Source organism: Typopeltis vanoorti, chromosome 18, assembly GCF_054136105.1.
Source record: "Typopeltis vanoorti isolate ZY-2024b chromosome 18, IOZ_Tvanoo_1.0, whole genome shotgun sequence".
NCBI classification, from domain to species: domain Eukaryota; kingdom Metazoa; phylum Arthropoda; class Arachnida; order Uropygi; family Thelyphonidae; genus Typopeltis; species Typopeltis vanoorti.
In genome coordinates, this window is record NC_143566.1 from 69,117,681 (window position 1) to 69,136,346 (window position 18,666).

Consider the following 18,666-nt stretch of genomic DNA (forward strand, 5'->3'; position numbering starts at 1 on the left):
TTCCTCTAGTATCATCCAGTTCTGTACTTTTCCCCCATTTGTTATATCCTACTCTTTCTCTATCTATGATTTTTCCATTCTTCTTTATTTGTTTTTGGATCCAATCATTTATTAACTCTATTTTCAATTTTTTCTGAGTTCTGTGTTAATAATTTGGTTTAGTACTGTTACAGCTCTAAGTTTATTAATCTCAGTTGTTTCGCTAAGTTATCTAATTTTTGTAGTTTCTGTTGAATATGTTAGCACTGATCTAATAATTCTTATTTAGATTCTTAGACAGTGTATTTGTTTCTTCACTTATGTTTTTATTATCCCAGATAAACGCTAACAGCATCTAGATATTTTACCAGTTTTTACTGTGTTCATATACTTCATTTTGTGTATTTTATCTTATCACCTTGCTCAATTATTTTCCCAGTTCATCATTATTTAAATAAATATCCATATTACAAAAAAAAAAAAAAAGATAATAATAATAACATATCATTAACATTAATCAATTCTTTTCCTAAGCTTACGGAATAAAGGACGCAAAGAACTTGTGAGTGCAGATGTGAACTATAATGCAGTCGAATATATAGATGTCATTGCTTTTTTCCTCATTTTTTAAAGAGTTCAGTAACTTAACATTTTCCCATCTCTGATGCGAAGGAGGAAATATGTCACTGTTGGGAGGAAACACGTAGAGTTAACTTGAATTACTTTTTTTATATCTTTTAACAATAGCAGCAAATTAATTAACAGAATTAGTCAGGTCATTTTCTTTTGCAAATCCTTGACTGAAGAGAGAAAGAAACTTACCTATTCAGATACTTTGTCCTTCTCATTGTAAAGGGGGCGAATAAAACACAAGGGTGTCCCTTTGTCATTACTGTAATTGAGATTAAGGCTCATCATATCAATTACGTGTTAATGTGCACAGGCGTAGCCAAGATTTATTTATTTATTTATTTTTTTTTTTTTTGGGTGACGACTGAAGCAGAAACGTATCCTAGAATTTCTTCCAGACATTGAAGTTTTTTCTGGACGAAGGCTTTTCCATTGAAAAGAAGGATCAATTCGTAATAAGCAAATTTCCTGGAACTGATGTCTCATGTTTCGAATGAAATAATCGCTTCAGTATTCTCTTTCACAGCAAGCTACTTTAGTTAGCAATTAGAATTCGTTTTGGTGGATGCACGCCTCCGCGCATTTAAGCATTTTTAATTATTTATATAAGCTGTATCTCTTCAGAAATCTTTCAAACTCGCCTTGTTTAGAAAGTAGTATTGCTTTCCCGAGTGAATGATGTTCTCAATTTTAAATCATTATCATATGGGATCTGCTCAAAAAATAATCAGGTTAATGTTAGTGTACAAGAGAATAAGATAGAGGATTCGGAGTTTGGTCTCCTTTTCAATAAACTTCCCTTTTGTACCGAAGCACTTCCCATTGTTTCTGTGTTGTTGAAAATTATCGGCACACGTTTCCGAGATGTTCAGAATTATAATTGTCGAAATTGTTTAAACCTAGATGTCATTAAATCTTTAGCCTGACAAATATTTTTTGAACCTTGGGAGAAGAGATAATGATGTGAAGCCAGATCCGGAGAATATAGTGGTGGTATACTTTGACCAAAATATTATCTTTCTACATGCAAGCAAGCAAGACGACGCGAACTTTGCCGACATATTCAATTCTTCGATGGAATCGCACAACTCCAGTTTAACCAACTGTAAATTCCAGAATGCTTCAACTAACTTGTGTGCACTTAATCATTGGACATTTCAACTAACATTGGAATTTCGAACTAATTGCACACTTCATTTCATCAATTCTGGACGTCGTGACGGCAACCCAGAGTGTGGATCACTGCCTATTGGAGTTCATCCCAGCTTTAAATCGATGGAACCACTTGTGTACATCCTCTAGTAGATATCTCCATAAACTGTTTTAATATTTGAGAATTTTTAATGCTAAATTAAATACAAACAAGTTTCTCTCTACTTTCAGATATCAAAAAGTTACTGAAAAAAAGAAGAATTGATCTTTACTGACTTACTATTGTAGGGATGATGCTTTAATTTGTCTAAACCTGTACGGACATGCACTATCATAATAATGAGCGTGTTTAACATCGAAATATACATCCACCCAAATGCTTTTTTTTTCTTTTTTTTTTAAAACAGACTTCTTTACTACAGAGTGTCAGGTTTTATTTTTATATTCAGGTAATTTTTATTCTGTTGTTTCTGGAAAGCAAAAGGATGTGCCCGCAAGTTACACATCAATTAATAAGTTCATGAAACTTGAAACTTTCAACACAAAAGATGTTTTTATAGGAAAGAAACATAAAATTATTATAAGAATGAATTGCGAGAAAACTATAAATGGTTTCTGGTTCGCGTTTAACTTTGCTGTTTTTATGAGGTTCTAAAGAATGGCTATGTGTTCAGCTAATACTACACTTCAGCACAAATGGATTACGTTATAGCAGAACAAATTTATGGCTAGTAATAAATACCTTTGCAGAATAATATGACTCGAAGGGTTTCCTCAGTTGCAGTGATTACCGCCTTTTAAAGCCGCGAATTACAGTTGGCGTCGATAATAGGAAGCTGGAACCGGCAATTTTCTTATCTCAGGAGAAATTGTTCAAATTATAAGTCGCTAATCAAATTTGTTTCTTTCTGCTCAGTGGTAATAAGTAGCAGTAGCGTACTATGATGTAAAATAATGTAAAAAAAAAAAAAAAAATCTTAGTCGGGCATTATTTTGTGTCAAGTTTAGAACGGTGTTCTGATGTTTTTTTTTTTTTTTTTTTCTAGTTGTTGTAGCTCGAGGCTCACTTGTCTTTCTAGATAGTTTTGGAGGAAAGACTGTTCATTTAAGTGAGGCATGAGGTTTATAGGTTTATAAGGATGAGTCTTAACTCATAAGGGAGCTGAGAGAAAGATGAGGATGTGGTACAATCCTGTTTTTAGAAGTCATACTTTCTGAACTTGCGTGTTTCTTTTTATTTCACCAACATTAATATAATCAAACATATCAGTCTCCATATCAATATGATCATTTCCCCTTACTTCTGGCATGAGCAATTCAAAATCCCGCTTGAAGAATGTTGCCGGTCGAATTCCAGCAATAAATCAATGATTACTCATTTGTTGATCTATCACCATTTCTACCTTTCTTTCTTTCTTTTTTTTTTATAAGTTTTACATAAATTGTACCACGGTATATATATATATATATATATATTTTTTTTTTTTTTTTTTCCCTAGAAAAGAAAAGAATACTACCAACTGCTTCTTGTTAAATTGAATAATAAACAAGTTTTCTTAAAATCTTAATAGCAACTAAAAATATTCACATACTGATTACGCTCAGTTAGCAGTAAAATATCATAAAAACTAATTCATAATTTTATAAACAAAATTGATATCGAATTATAAGTGAAACAAGTGCTCTCTGTAGGTAGAATGCCTTGGTGGAATGAGGTAGTAAGTGCACAATCAATTTTAGATGATGTACGAAAAATATTATCTTGGTTAGGTTGCATCTTGATATTGCTTTCCTCAATAATTCTTGCATCTAGGAAGTGCTTTTATAATAATAATAATTTTTCAATTCCAAAAATTCGAATTAAGGATACTGCATTTGTTACCGTACATTGTTGGTGCATCGAGAGACAGTGTACTGGGTAATGAGTAGCAAGCATTAATATAAATTTATAACAAGAATGAAGAATAATTAATGACTGCTCTTATGGGATCTTAACAAATAAACTACAAAAGGAAAATAATTTGAAAGGATTCATCGAATGAATGGTCTCTTTTTTGTCTGATGAAACATTTCATACAAAAACAACACGTTATCAAGAAATTAGCAAACGAAACTAGTTCACAAATTTCTTATGTTATTATTATGACATAATAATAACATAAGCAGTGGCGGCTCGTGGCTTGAAATCGTGGGGGGGGGGGGTATAACTGTATAAAATTATACAGTTTAGTATAATTCAAAATTACTTATTACTATAACAAATGTTATGTCTTTAAATTGTAATGTCCAAATATTTAAAGACGTGGAGTAAAGATGATAAGTACTACGAACACTCTACTACTGGCGCAAACCATATAAATAACAGTGGAACTGCGCGACAGACAGTGCCGCATTACGCTAATAGCTCGCATCTCACTATGACGTGCATAATACTTGCGCGCGTAGCAATATGACACTGTGGTAAACACAGTGCTGCTAGCGTCCTTCGCCCTCCTAAGTGCTACTAGGTGGATTTTTATTATTTTTTATACAAAATGAGAGAATTGTATAGGATTGTTGATGATAAAATTAAATATTACAAGCAAATATAAATAAATGAATAAATATATTTATATATCGAGAAAAATTGGGGCTGCTGCAGTTACGTAGTGCCTATACACGAGCCGTCCTGATTACATAAGATAACATTATGATGAATTCTTGGAGTCCAAGAACTCATCTCGAGACAGAACCCTATACAATTGAATCATCCACCTAAATTATTTATTCTTATCTTATGTTTCGCATCATTGTTTTAATTTTTATATAATTTTAAACAAGATTTCCTGATTGTATGTAAAGAAAATTTATGTGTATAAATACGGATTAATGATGCCGATTTATCACTATTCTTGCATAAAATACACATCTGGAAAATTTTAATTATTTTATTATCCAAAAAAAAGTTTAAAAAAATACCCTCATAAATAACAAAAACAACTTTGCAACTTTTTATATATATTTATGATTATCTATTAATATATTGCTTCCATAAATAAAATTTTATTTATTTATCTTTTCTAGTGATTAAGACTAAAATTCGAAGACTGAAAAAGCAGAAGCTACAGTGTAAAAAAGCTAAAATTCTTAAAATTCGTGGTAGCTTGTCAAGAAAAGATCTTCGACGACCTATATTCAAGCACGCTAACATGACAGAATGCTGTGGAGAGCTCGTTCGAAACGCAGGAAAGAAAAAAGGTGTATTGATAATGGGAGCCAAAACCTCCAATGGTCTTATGCCAACTTTTATAATGGAATGGAAGAAGAATTCAGGATTCAAGAAGGCAGTTAGATCAATGAAAAATATTGACTGTTCTAATCCTAAACTTCTTTCACAAACAATGGAGAAAGATGGAGTATTGCCTGTGACATCGTTTTGGGAGAGCAGCCAAAGAAAAGGAAGATCCCGTAAAAATAAACCAAAAGAAACTTAGTTTTATAAGGTAGAAATTTAAGCTGGGTTTCTTTTGTTGCTTTATAGTCAAATCTCGTCTTGGCTGGGCAGACGAGGTATGTGCTCTAGATAACTGTCAGTCTGGGTAAGCAGTGTGCAAATCATTGAGTTCCAGCATGCCTAGACACTTTAAATGTGAATGGGATTTATCACTCATCCCATTGAACTATGGACGGTTGCTTCGTGACAGGTATTTCTGTAGAGTGCTTTTTAAATGTAGCCACAGACAAAATAAATTCCACTATCAATATTTCTCTAACTGTTTTTGCTACAATTAAACTGAGCTTACACTTAAATACACATTAATGATTAAGATAGCCAAATCAAGAAAGTAATACTGAATATTTTGTGAAGATGTGTATTTGATATGTATTAGCAAGAAGAATGTCGGCGGGAAAAAAAGTCCAATGAATGGACTTTTTTGTTTGTTAATATTAAATACTGTGTCAAAAATTTCTGGAAGGAAATAGATATTTTTTGATGTAATGATCAGTAGTTGGCTTGATCGATCTGTACAGATTTTAACTTTATGCATGCACACTATATATTGATCTGTTAATATAAGCAGAAAATAATCATGAACCAACCTATTTCTCTTCTCACATAAGTGTAACACGTTTAGCTCAGTGTTTGTGTACGTTTAGATGCTCTTTAGAAACTGAAATAAATTGCTTTTATGTTGTGTATGTGTTTTCATAAAAGTGTCATCAAAACAAAAACTTTAAAAAAAAAAGGATTTTCATAAATCATTTTTATAAAATATGATTTGAATTTCAACGGTATACTTGACCAAAAAAATTCTACATAATAAAGGAATCTTTTCAAAATTGATTACCGACGATAAATATGAAATAATTTTAACAAAAATTACGAAATTGTTTTGTTTTACCCTCCGTTTATAAAAAATGCTAATATTTAGCAAAAGAAAACATCAAACCACGGCCTATTCTTCGTTTTTAAGTAGCTTACTTATCTGATTTTCATGGTACTGCAATGCAATAAAGAACTGTATACTTTATTTACATATTAAATAAGTGTATATAAAATATCGGATTTAATTACTGTTTGGACATATTCAAAAACAACTTTTCCTAAGGTTATCTGTAAGAGTAAAAGTTATCTTAGATTAAAAGATACTTCTAAAAGTAACAACCTGAATTCAGCATTTCATAGTACGGTTGCTTACAGGCCACCAATGCTGATTAACTGTGACAATGTAACTCGAAATGGGCTATTAAGGCCCATTTTAAGAATATCAATTCTCACAGCTTTATTGTCACAACCGTTTTATTGATTTTAATTTTTCTCGTCGTTCACATCAATTATGAATCTTTGGATCTTCATTTCAATCAGCAGTGAGTGGATTTCAGCAAGTCTAGAGGTCTTGAAAATAGCATTACTGAAATTGCTTTACCTCTTAATGGAAATGGGTGTCGATAACAGACTCCTGGATACTAGAACCTGCGTTCACGTGTTCAGAGGAAATGTACCACCAGCCTATAGCAGCTGTCTACTAGTCATCGTTAGTTGCCTGTTACTAGCCGATTCCATTTAGTAAGAGGATATTCTTAATACTTTGGCCGCTGAGTATATATCAAAAAGTGAGATCGAAGAAATAAATTGAATGAAGCAGTGGCGATATGCATCCATTTCATCTACCCGTCTAGCGTCAATGGACACTCATGTGTCATAGAAGCGAAATTACAACATAGATTACATGACATAATTTTTGCAATTATGCAAATATATACGTTAATATAACTGGCAATATATTTAAAATATCGAAGTTTCGTCGAATAGAAAATCCAAGATTCAAATATCATAAATGTAAGAAGAAAAAAGAAAATAAATGAGTCAACAATATTATTCTCTTTCGATTATAACGTTAATTTCAAGGAAACTTACAATCCAAATACTAATCATGATCGATAATCCATAATTTAGATTTCCCATCTTTGTATTCATCTTCTTTACCTTAGCGATGCTTTCACGTTTTAGATTGGGGTGACATCTACTGGTAGTAATATTGCAATACAGGATGTACGTAAAATAAATAAAAATAACGAATGTATCTATCTGTCTTATTACAACTTGTCAGACTCGTTGAGAACAAACAAACGGTTTTCATTTTGCAGTTTTTGACTTACCTAAACAATACACATTCCATGAGAATATCAGAACTACGTGTGACGAATTCTGTTGATATACAGTACATAAATATTTTATAAATTAACTCAAAAAAAAAAAGTATCTTGCGTGACTATATTACTTTATACAAAGTGCAATGAGCTTGGAATGTTTTCAGAAAACAAAATTGCGGGGTTAAAATACCCATCACTATAACATGAATAATAGCTACTTCTCCACCTATTTTCTATCCATATACTCTCATGGTGTCCTATAAAAATGTAAAAAATAAACGGAATTTGTCTGTTAATCAAGATTAAGACACGGCTATTTTAATGGATAAGTCCTTTAGACTTTTTTTTTTAAAAAACACCAACTTTTTTCCCCTTTATTTTTTGTTTTGTCATTTAAAAGTCCACCAGTATCCACTCAATGTGTTGTTTGCAGTATAAATATCAATCAGATGCTAATGTCATCAAAACCATCCCCTCTTTTTCTCAGACCTCCGTCTACTTCCACAGCTCTACACATCAGTTATTGTGATTGTGTAGTGCAATTAGAATTGTGATGATTAAGATTAGGTTACGTTGCTTTCTACATTCCAAACTCGTCATGAAAAAGATGTCACGAGTTTAGAATGGAATTTTAAGGGGAAAAAAAAATCATTAATGGATGACCATATTATGGAAAGTCAAATATGAGAAGTATGCATCAAATTTTTGTATCACAGCTATTGAGGAAAAGCAATTACACTATTTTCAAATATCAAAACGCAAAAGAAAAAAAAAAGCTTCACTGTGTAAATTTTTAAACACCTTGATAAGAACTTTTTTGGATTTGAACTTTTGATAAGATAAACACCTGACACTTAAAAAAGTAAATACTTTTAATGAAAACTTTTTCAGAATTTGTCCATTAATTTCTTCAAGAAAAAGAACAATTTAAATTTGTCTTCGATGTACTGTAAGAGGGGGGGGGAAGACAATTCAGATATGTTTTGTTTCCTCCAAGGAAATATCGTCACTGCAACCAAAATACTTATATACAAAACCAATTTAAAAAAATCACTGAAGTCCGATACGGCAAGTTTCTACACGGCATCCACCTTATGAAATGCATACTATATATTTGAATGGCTTAATGATAAGAACGAAATAAAACAGTCAATTATTTACCTCCGAAGGGCAAGCTTTTAGGGAATATACAATTCCAGATGTGTGAAAGTATTCGATGACTGAGAAGATTTACAATACGAGTTGCTACACAAAGACACCTAGACTGGTTGTAAGTATGGTTAGCTGTACGACATCCGCTGTAAGATGATTTATTGCTTCGTTATGAGTTCTTTAAGGTTAATTGCTGCCTGCTATTTTTGAAATGAGTAATATGAAGAGCTAAGCGTATTGTTCTGAAGCCTGAAAAACTGCTTTACAGATTTTTTTTGCAAGCAGCCATCATTGTGACAAATCCATCATCACCGTTTTCTTCATTGAGAGAGAGCAATGCAATAAGAATTTGTTTTAGAAAGGCAAACAATATTACTTGGATAGCCTTAGGCATTTGAAAGATATTCGTCGATTAAGACCAGAAAAGCCGGACATATAGAATTAGTTTACACAGTTGCCTCTACAAACATTTTTGGCTAAGATCAATATGGCTGTTGTCCCTCTGCTGCTGTCATACTTCCCTAGACCTAATTCCCCGTGATTTCTTTTTGTTCCCCCAATTAAAACTTCATGAAAAGTTTTCGGGATGTTTCGATGATTCAAACAGAATTCCAGACAGAGCTAAACTGATCAAATCAGGTAAAAACGATTTGAAAGTAAGTATATATATTAGGGTTACCAAGTAATTTTATAAACTTGGTTATTTTACTCCTAATCCCAAGTAAGCAAACAGTTAAGTTTGCGCCTGAACGTAGTTCAAGTCTAAAGGTGGTGCAACACCAGGGAAAATCATTGTAAAGGTGGGTAAAGCTCTGATCACTATTTTTAGTATTTTCCATAATGTAAAGCACATCTCACTAAGAGATGTATACTGCAATACATTATGGGAGGGGTCACTACCCAGACCAGTTTCAACCTTTTTTGAGATCTCCTCAGTGAGTAGCTAGACCCTAAATACCAAGGTTTTAGTAATACAGAGCCTTATCAACTTTACCTATACAAGTTGCTACAAGGTGTTTTTATTTTGAACATTATGGAAAATACTAAGAATAGTGATCAGAGCTTTACCCACCTTTACAATGAGTTGCCCTGGTGTTGTACCACCTTTAGACTTGAACTACGTTCAGGCGCAAACTTAACTGTTTGCTTACTTGGGATTAGGAGTAAAATAACCGAGTTTATAAAATTACTTGGTAACCCTAATATACATTACCCAAGGTAAAAAAACTTATTTATATTAAGTCTTCAAAATTCGAGATGACTCAAATTTTAAAGACTCGAAAGGGGGTTCCCCCTAGCGCCTACGGTACTCCCCCCGCCCCCGAGTTCTGGACTGGTAGGATGGTTCTCCTTGAATTCTGATGACTCAAATTTTGAAGACTCGACACTCGGGGTAGCCCCTGAGTTTCAAAACGTTTCAAATAACTTGACAAAAAACGTTTCATAAAAATGCTTATCATTTTATATCTATAGGGTGTATATATAATATATATATATATATATATATATATATATATATATATATATATATATATATATATATATATATATCTGAAATTGTGCCTTTACTTGCCATTTGAGTTTCGACTCGATATTGGCTCCGATTCCATGACTGCTCCTTGAAGACTCCTGATTATGAGTAACATATCTATAGCATGTTTTTCGTTTTTCCTTTTCCACAGAAATGATCTCTCCTAATCTTTAATGTTTTGAATTAGCTTTAATGTCTCTTAAGAACCATTGCTTCAATGGCTTCTCTGTAACAGAATGAAATATAACGTAACAGCAAAAGAATTAGAAATATTTTAACCGAATAAATTTGTGGAGGAGAGGTACGAAGTTTTCAAACTTTTGGTTTATTTTGAAAATAAAATACTCAGTACTTGAACTATTACGACATTTAAGAACAAGTTAGCTCAACCCAAAAGACAGAAATATTTTTCACACACAAAAATGTAAATGCTCCTTTCTGATCATGCTCACTGATAATATTCTATCTACCACTGGATGAGAAATATAATAGAAGTGGTGATGTTTCTAACTGCTTACTACGGAGAGAGCATAAGTACTCGTAGGGAGGTGGCATTGGCATTAGGATCTTGAAGCCAGAGAATACTAATGGCAGCCACACTGGTGTCATCAAAATATTGCCAAGTGCAAAGTAAGGCGCATGTAAATAGCGATTTTCCACAGCATGGCGTGTTATGGTTTTATTTATTTATATATTTCATAAATATTGGAACATGAATCAGAATCCCACAGAATAAAAACAAACACGAAAATGGTATAGATAGCAGTTTATGAAGATAGTTGAAAAATCAGCAAACAGCACAGAGTTTAACGACTTAATAAAAACTATTATCGTTTTTTTTTTAATTTTATTTTATTTATTTTTTTAATGTTAACTATTACGTTCTTGTAGCAAATCTGAGATTAAAAGTTATGGAACCTGAGTGAATGAAATAAAATGTAATCATGTTTGTCCAAAACAACAATCATCCAAATATGGACTGTTTTAGTTTCCAAAGATAATCCTGAAATGGGAGTAGAAAAAGGATTAAAAGCCATTCTCATTAAATGGAAACCACTGGCTCAAAGTAGCTTGTGCTCAGCACATTTTCAAGAAAAGGACATGGCAAAGACATTACTTGAGTTCTGTTTCCGGGGCGGTGAGTCTGGTTATCTCCCGATTGACTTCTTCCGTTTCCTTTCTAATTTTACTTCTAATTAAATTATTTCTAATCTATCTTTAACAAATTCATCCTCCCTCCTTGGGAATCACATGAATATTCCAGATAATTTGTAAATGTAAGTGTTTCGAAGAATTTTTAACACATCCTAAATATCAAATTAAAAAATAACGGATCATGTAGTCTATCTTGTTAGTAGTTGGATACTTAATATATATTTGTATAGATATTTCAGATTCCACTGTATTACAGTCTTTCACGTATATAGGTATGTGAATATAATTTATTAAATACAATATTTTATGGAAATTGTGACCTTATATTTTCAAATAAAGCCTGTTTAGATGCGATAGACCTTGTAGTTTTTAAACCTCTTGTTGAATTTGCAAATTTACTGAAGCCGCATCTACCTATAATTGTTGGAGCCTTTGTTGAATTTGTAGCAAATTTATTGAAGCTGAATCCACTTACATGAATGATTTCATCGTTATTAATGTTGTTCAATAATGATCAGCCAAGTTACATGTATTTCCCTCGCTTCCTTACTTTCGAAGCAGATTTAAAAGGGGCTTTAAAAAAAAAAAAAAATTGTTATCACCCATTAGTGTGTTCCAACGATAACAATTTTTCTAGGTTTCTGGAAGTTACAGCGAAGTTGAGGAAACAAGAATTTTGAAACCAGATACTTCTTTTATAATAATAAAACTTTCTTTCACTCCATAGAAAGTAAATTCATCCTGATGTATCTTGCGCAAATACCACCATCCATTAAAACTGCCATTTCTAGTTCGAAGGTAAGCAGATAAGAGCAATGTTTTGATAACACCAATATACCGGCAGTATATTGGTGTTATCTCCACCCACCGGCAGTAGTGGCATTGCTGTTGGGGATAGGCGGAATGTTCGCCCTTGCTTCCGGTCTCCAGGCTGCTTCTTGTATGTTATCGTAAGATCGTGTTCGACAGCAGAAAAATATTTCCTTTACAAGACTGAATCATTAAAAACAACATTATTAATTAGTAATGTCAGGACCGTTGTTAAGGTATATGCAATCCCCAAGGAAGTACTATTTTGCCGTTTCTGAATTAAAAAAAAAAAAAAAACATTTAAAATTAAACACACACACACACACACACACACACACACACACACAGAGAGAGAGAGAGAGAGAGAGAGAGAGAGAGAGAGAGAGAGAGAAAAGAAGCGGTTTCATGGTTTCGATACTTTTGTCGATTTTTGTTTGACTTGCTGTTCTTAGCCATTACCTTAGTTTCGTAGTTTACAACTACCGTGAGTAATACAATAGACCATTAATATCAATAACAAGAGCAACAAATTCTGAAGATTTAGTAAAAAGAATTATATTAAGGAACATATTTTAATATCCAGAATAAATTCTTGTAAGAATATTTAAAAAATGTATAATAAGAATACTCAACTAAAACTTCTAGGCTTTGTTACGCTTAGTTATAGATTAACTGCGAAATCGGCAATTAATCTACAAATGAGCGCTAAAAGTCATAATCACGTGATAAATACACAAGTACTCTAGGCAAGAACATCAAGCACATATATTATTTTTAATTTTTTCTCTTAAGACTTTTGGCAATGTTTGACCAATTATCAATATAGAGGGCGTGGCTTTCCGGAGTTTGTTTAGCTTATTAAGAAAAAGAAAAGTAACAGTGGGTACGCTACACGTTATTAAGGTAGCTATAATATGAAAATAGGGTTTTTAAACTATTACTATTATTATAACTAGATTGAGAAGTTAACCGTTCCATATTATATTATTTAATGTTATTAAGATAGATTGAGAAAGTAAAAAGAACGAAAATAACATGGCGTCTTGTATATGTATTTATTCCTTCTGTACAATTTGTAATGATAACAGAATGCAAACGCACGTTCACGCACGCACACACAAAAAGCAGGAAATCCCTCTGTTCTAAGAACACCCACTTAGTAACAGCAGTTCGAATAAAACCCGACCTTCAAGGTTACAGTCGAGGGCGTTGTCAGGTTAAACGCGGAATTCCCAACTACCCACAGCATACTTGACTACTACTACAACAGAAAAAAGAGAAAGAAAAGAAAAAGTAAGATTTTTCTTTCAAGACGAGATGCTACCGCCATCTGTAGAGAATATTTAGACTTAGAATATATTATAAGAATATGGGTAATTATTAAACCTACAAAAGGATAAATAAATATGACGATTATCTTAGTATTTTATCACTTATTATTCTAGGATTTTTGGCGTAAATACAAATACGACAAATAACACGAAACACAATATATTTTTAGAAGGGTCATCATAAATTACGTGACACTCCTGGAATAAGGGGAAAACGTTTCTTGCAGTAGGGACTGAAGGAATCTAAGAATATGTCGCGTAACAGAAAAAATGTCTTTTTCGTTTTTATGAAAATATTTCTCAGGTTTCGATTTTCGAAAATAATACAATCTTGACAACAGTTGGTCTGAGATATTTTGTGTAAAATCCAAAAAATAGCATTATGCAGTTTATGAACAAGTCCTAATGCAATGAATCTACATTATTTTAAGTATAAGAATCCAAGATGCTGAGAAAGAATGAAACTTTATACAGTTTTGGAGAAAGAAACTCAATTATCCAAAAATAAAAAAATATATCAAATGATGGTTATTATTTTCTTTATTTATTTGTATTTCATTTTTGAAGTGTCCACAAAATTTATTTTTATTCTCTTTTCGCTGATTAATCAAGGACTGATTCCTCAATAGATACACAAGGTCTGAGCAGACCAGAACTTTAAGAAACTCAAATGTTAAGGAATCACAAACAGTAACCATTATTATTATTCCCACACACAACCATTCAGGAACCTGACGCCTTGCTTTCAATGGTGTTGTGTGGCCCAAATCATATATGCTAAGAATATTTTCATATTTTTAACATATGGTTCCAAAATCTTAAAGATGCACTGAGGACAATAATAGAAAAATATAATGTTGTTTCTCTGTAAATAATAAAATTGGTTAGTTTGTTGCCTTGGAAACATGGAAGAATGATAGCCTGTTCCTCTTAAACAAAAAGACAATAATTTTTTTTTTTATTCAAGAACGAAATAGGCGATATTTTTGCGAAATAGGCGATATAATAAAAAAAATTATTGTCTTTATATTTATAACAGTAGGATTCTGCTATTGTTGCCTTGGAAACATGGAAGAATGATGGCCTGTTCCTCTTAAACAAAAAGACAATATTTTTTTTTTAATTCAAGAACGAAATAGGCGATATTTCAATATTTAACGCGCTGAAGTTCTAGTAAAAATATAATGAATTAGTCAAGGCTGTTTTGGCTTATTCAAGCTATTCACTTAATTTATATTATATTAAAGAATAATCTTGTATTTTAATGATCGATTATTTTAATGCTCATGATATAGATACTTGTGAATTAGGCAATAGATGATTTACATCTTTAGACCTTCTTTATTAAAAGCCTAAAGTAGCTTGAAATAGGTTCAATGTTTCAGAATTATATGACCCACAGCATTAATATGTGCTATATTATTTGGATCTTTTGTGGATGGAATTTTCATGTATATGGGGAAGCCGCTGATCACTTCACCAAGCAATTCTTTTTTTTTTTTTTTTTTTTTGTCTGTCAGCTGCATATGTTCTCGGGCTGGTTTGCGTGGTACTTTGACTTATGGCTGGCCGAGATATTATTATTATTATTATATTAACTCTCCTGGAGTCAAAGACTCATCGAGGGAGAGATAGGTTTATATCATTAACAATTACATACTCGTAGATTATATAAGAAGTATACACCATATTATTTTGCAATGTGAAATAAGTACCGGGTGATTATAAAATAACGTCAAGTGTTCAGAGCCCTCTAGCGAGTAATGTATTGGACGAAACACCAATATTCGGTAGACGTACACAGTACATGGGGATTCGATTTAACGAAAAAAAAATAGTACCGAAAGTCGCCAACAGTGGAAATTTTGGCGCTGCCAAATTAATTTTAGTAAGTGTGACTAATGAATGACTAAATGGCAAATGAGAGAGCACACATCAATTTCATGACGTTTATTGTTAATTACAAATGAGGTTCAACATGACCACCATTCTGATGTTCCAGGAACTGCATACAGTGCACGACATTTTCCACATTGGCTCGCACCATATCGGAATTGATTTGTCTCACGTGTAACGTTATTCGATCTTTCAAAGTTGGAATATCGGGTACATGTCCTTGATACACAATGCTTTTAAGAAATTCCCACAGCCAAAAGTCACAAGGATTGAGATCAGACGATCTTGGTGGCCATGGCGTGGGAAATGCGACTAATGATTCCTCTGTCAGAGAAATGTTGTCGCAAAACACGCTGTACCTGAAGTCCGATGTGGGGTGGTGCACCATCCTGCATGAAGATGGTAGAATCGAGACATCCTCTTTGCTGCAGTTGTGGAACCACAAAGTTCTGTAGCATATTGGCATACCTGTTAGCATTGACGGAGCAGGTCACTGGTCCATTTTGGCGATTTTCCTCGTAAAAGTATGGATCGATGATAAAAGATGCCGTAAATCAGCACCACACTGTGACTTTGGGCGAGTGGATAGGCATCTGCAGACACACGTGCGGATTAGTTGCAGCCCAAATGCGACAGTTGCGTGTGTTAATATCGCCGTTCAAATAAAAGTGCGTTTCGTCACTCCATAAAATCTGCCATGGCCATGCATCATCCACTTCCATGCGCGCTAAGAATCTCAAAGATAAGTCGATTCGTGTGGTCGCATCACCAGGGCGCAATTCTTGAACCTGACTGATTTTATAGGGGTAAAACTTCAACATCTGATGTAGGATTTTCCACACCGTTGTGTATGCGATATCAGTTTGCCGGGATATTGCTCGTGCACTGCTGGTACCCTGCACATTCGTCATCTCCTGTTCCACAATAGCAGTTGCAACTTGTTCAACTTGTTGGTGATTGATTGATTGGTTTGCGTCCCCTGCCTACCTGCACTGCTAGAGTTCCAGTAGTTTCAAATCGCCGAATCAGTTTTCGTAAGTTTGTTACGCTAATCGGTCCTTTTCGTAAATTTTTCATACTCTGAAAATCACGAAGACAATCACTGGCATTATTGTTCCGCTGATAATAGAGTTTGACTAACAAAGCACGCTCACGTAAGGTAAGAGGCATCGAAAAGCAGTTTGTCTACGAACTGCTTTTCGATGTTCGTAGACGAACATCGAAACATCGTATTGCATGTTCGCTCACAAGAAACGCGATAATGCAAATTAATGCATTTTACTCGGTAAACAGCGCCAAAATTTCCCCTGTTGGCGACTTTTAGTACTATTTTGTTTTTCGTTAAATCGAATCCCCATGTTCCAATGTGTTCGTCTACCGAATATTGGTGTGTTTCGTCCAATACATTACCCGCTAGAGGGCTCTGAACACGACGTTATTTTATAATCACTCGGTATATATGCATTACAAAAAAGTCCACAGACTTATGGAAAATCTCTTCTGCTTGTACATATCTATCACACCGAAGCTTAAACTCATTGATAGATATGAGGCAAAGTGTATTATATCTCTTAAATGCGCGTGCTCTTGTGGGCGGTTTGCCTGTTTTGAAAGAAAAAAAAAAATCGAGTTTTCGAAAGGAAAAAATTCTTCCCTTCATCTGTTACTAGCTAACTCACTTTCAATTGAAGCTCCCTTATAAAGATTCTTTGTGTTCTAGAGAGGATTTGAATCAAATGTCTTTCCAATCATATGGCATTGCTATCGACTAATCTACAAAGGCTAGAACAATGCTTGGAGTGTTGTTTTAAAAGAAGAACGTCTAAGCACTTGTAAAGTTACAATAAAAGAGAAAGAAAGAAAAGTTAAAATTAAAACAAACGGGAGACTGTTATGAGAACATCATTTAGTGCAACTTTAAAATTAGAGAAGTTCGAATCCAAAATGCACTACACATGTAATCATAAAGTCAATATTTTGCATTGTGGCATTGGTAGAGGAGAGAGAAAAGCATTTGAAATTTTAAGAAAAGGAGATTTTGTCTATGTCAAGTATCTGAAATCCGAATGTAGGACAAAATCTTCTTATCTTCGACTTTAAAAGAAAAAAAAAAGTATTGTAATGAATTAAATATGGCGGCACTTGTCAGCTGCTTATCCTTACCGGGTGCCATTTATAATTTGTGATAGTCTGAAAACGGCCTCACTTACTCCATACAGGGGAATAAAAGTCGTTTGCGGATTTATTTTATTTTATATTGAGCGGTGTGATTATACGACAATATCCTGCCTGCTATGACTATGCAACGATAGCCTTCGTATAGTCATATCATAGATTTCGTGCAGTCAAACCATGCAGTGCGATGCTTATAATGCCATCTTCATTGCCGTCTATGATATAATGAAATAAATTAAAGATGCCAAGAAATTATATTCTTGGTTTCATCCTTTATCCAAGTGTAAGCAAACAAAGTTTGAGCATGAAGTAACTTCATGACAGGGCAACTCATATATAGAGGCTAATGACTTCACATCAATTGCCTTAGTATCCCATAATGCAAAGCACATATCCTTAGGGACATGTATAATGCTATGCATTATGGGAAGGCCCACTACCCAGACTGGTATACTGACCTTTATTGAGGTCTCATCAGCGCAGGAAAAAGTTTCAACATCTATCTCTAATCCAGAGTATATTAATAAATAAGGTGCGATACCTTTTGGCTACTTGTATATGGAAATATGACTTCTGCATTACTTCAACCTTAGTATCATTTCTAGGTCTGGCTCCCACTGATGAGACCTCAATAAAGGTTGAAACCAGTCTAGATAGTGGCTCTTCCCATAATGTGCAGCATTATTATTATTATTTATTATTATTATTATTCGTGACACCTCCAAGGAGTCCGAAGACTCATCTCCATCTACCGCCCACCTCCAACACTACCACAACTAGTATTTTTTGTCTGTAAATTGCGTGTGTTCTGAAGGGCCGATTTGTCTGTATGCCGGATGACACAATCCGAGTTTCCGGGAGAAAAAACCCTGCTACCTCCGTCTGAGATCGACTAACTCACCTTCGATTGAAATAGTCCAGATAAAGATTCCTCCCATCGCGACGAGAATCGAACTTAGGCCTGTTCCAATCGAAGGGCGCAATGTAGCGTTGTTTTTCCAATTGCGCTGCAGAGACGCATTATACATGTCTGTAAGGATATGTGCTTTGCATTATGGGATACTAAGTCATCAGTCTCTATATACAAGTAACTCAGTCGTGAAGTTACCTCATGCTCAAAACTTTGTTTGCTTACCACTTCGATAAAGGATGAAACCAAGAATATAATTTCTTGGCATCTTTAATTTATAATATAACCAAGTGGGAAAAAAAAAACTTTCA

At 33.6% G+C, this 18,666-nt stretch overlaps 2 protein-coding genes across 6 annotated transcripts in view; one reads left to right on the plus strand and one right to left on the minus strand.

Moving 5' to 3' along the window:
• LOC150096752 (secreted frizzled-related protein 5-like) overlaps window positions 1-5,936 on the plus strand; it is a 103,547-nt gene extending 97,611 nt beyond the window's left edge. The window contains exon 3 of the mRNA XM_090408255.1: window positions 4,825-5,936. Within this exon, the coding sequence (XP_090264381.1) occupies window positions 4,825-5,234 (410 nt within the window). The 3' untranslated portion in view covers window positions 5,235-5,936. The remainder of the gene's footprint in view (window positions 1-4,824) is intronic.
• Window positions 1-18,666, minus strand: part of LOC150096750 (uncharacterized) — a 326,095-nt gene that overhangs the window by 286,074 nt on the left and 21,355 nt on the right. The gene's annotated exons all lie outside the window — the stretch shown is intronic.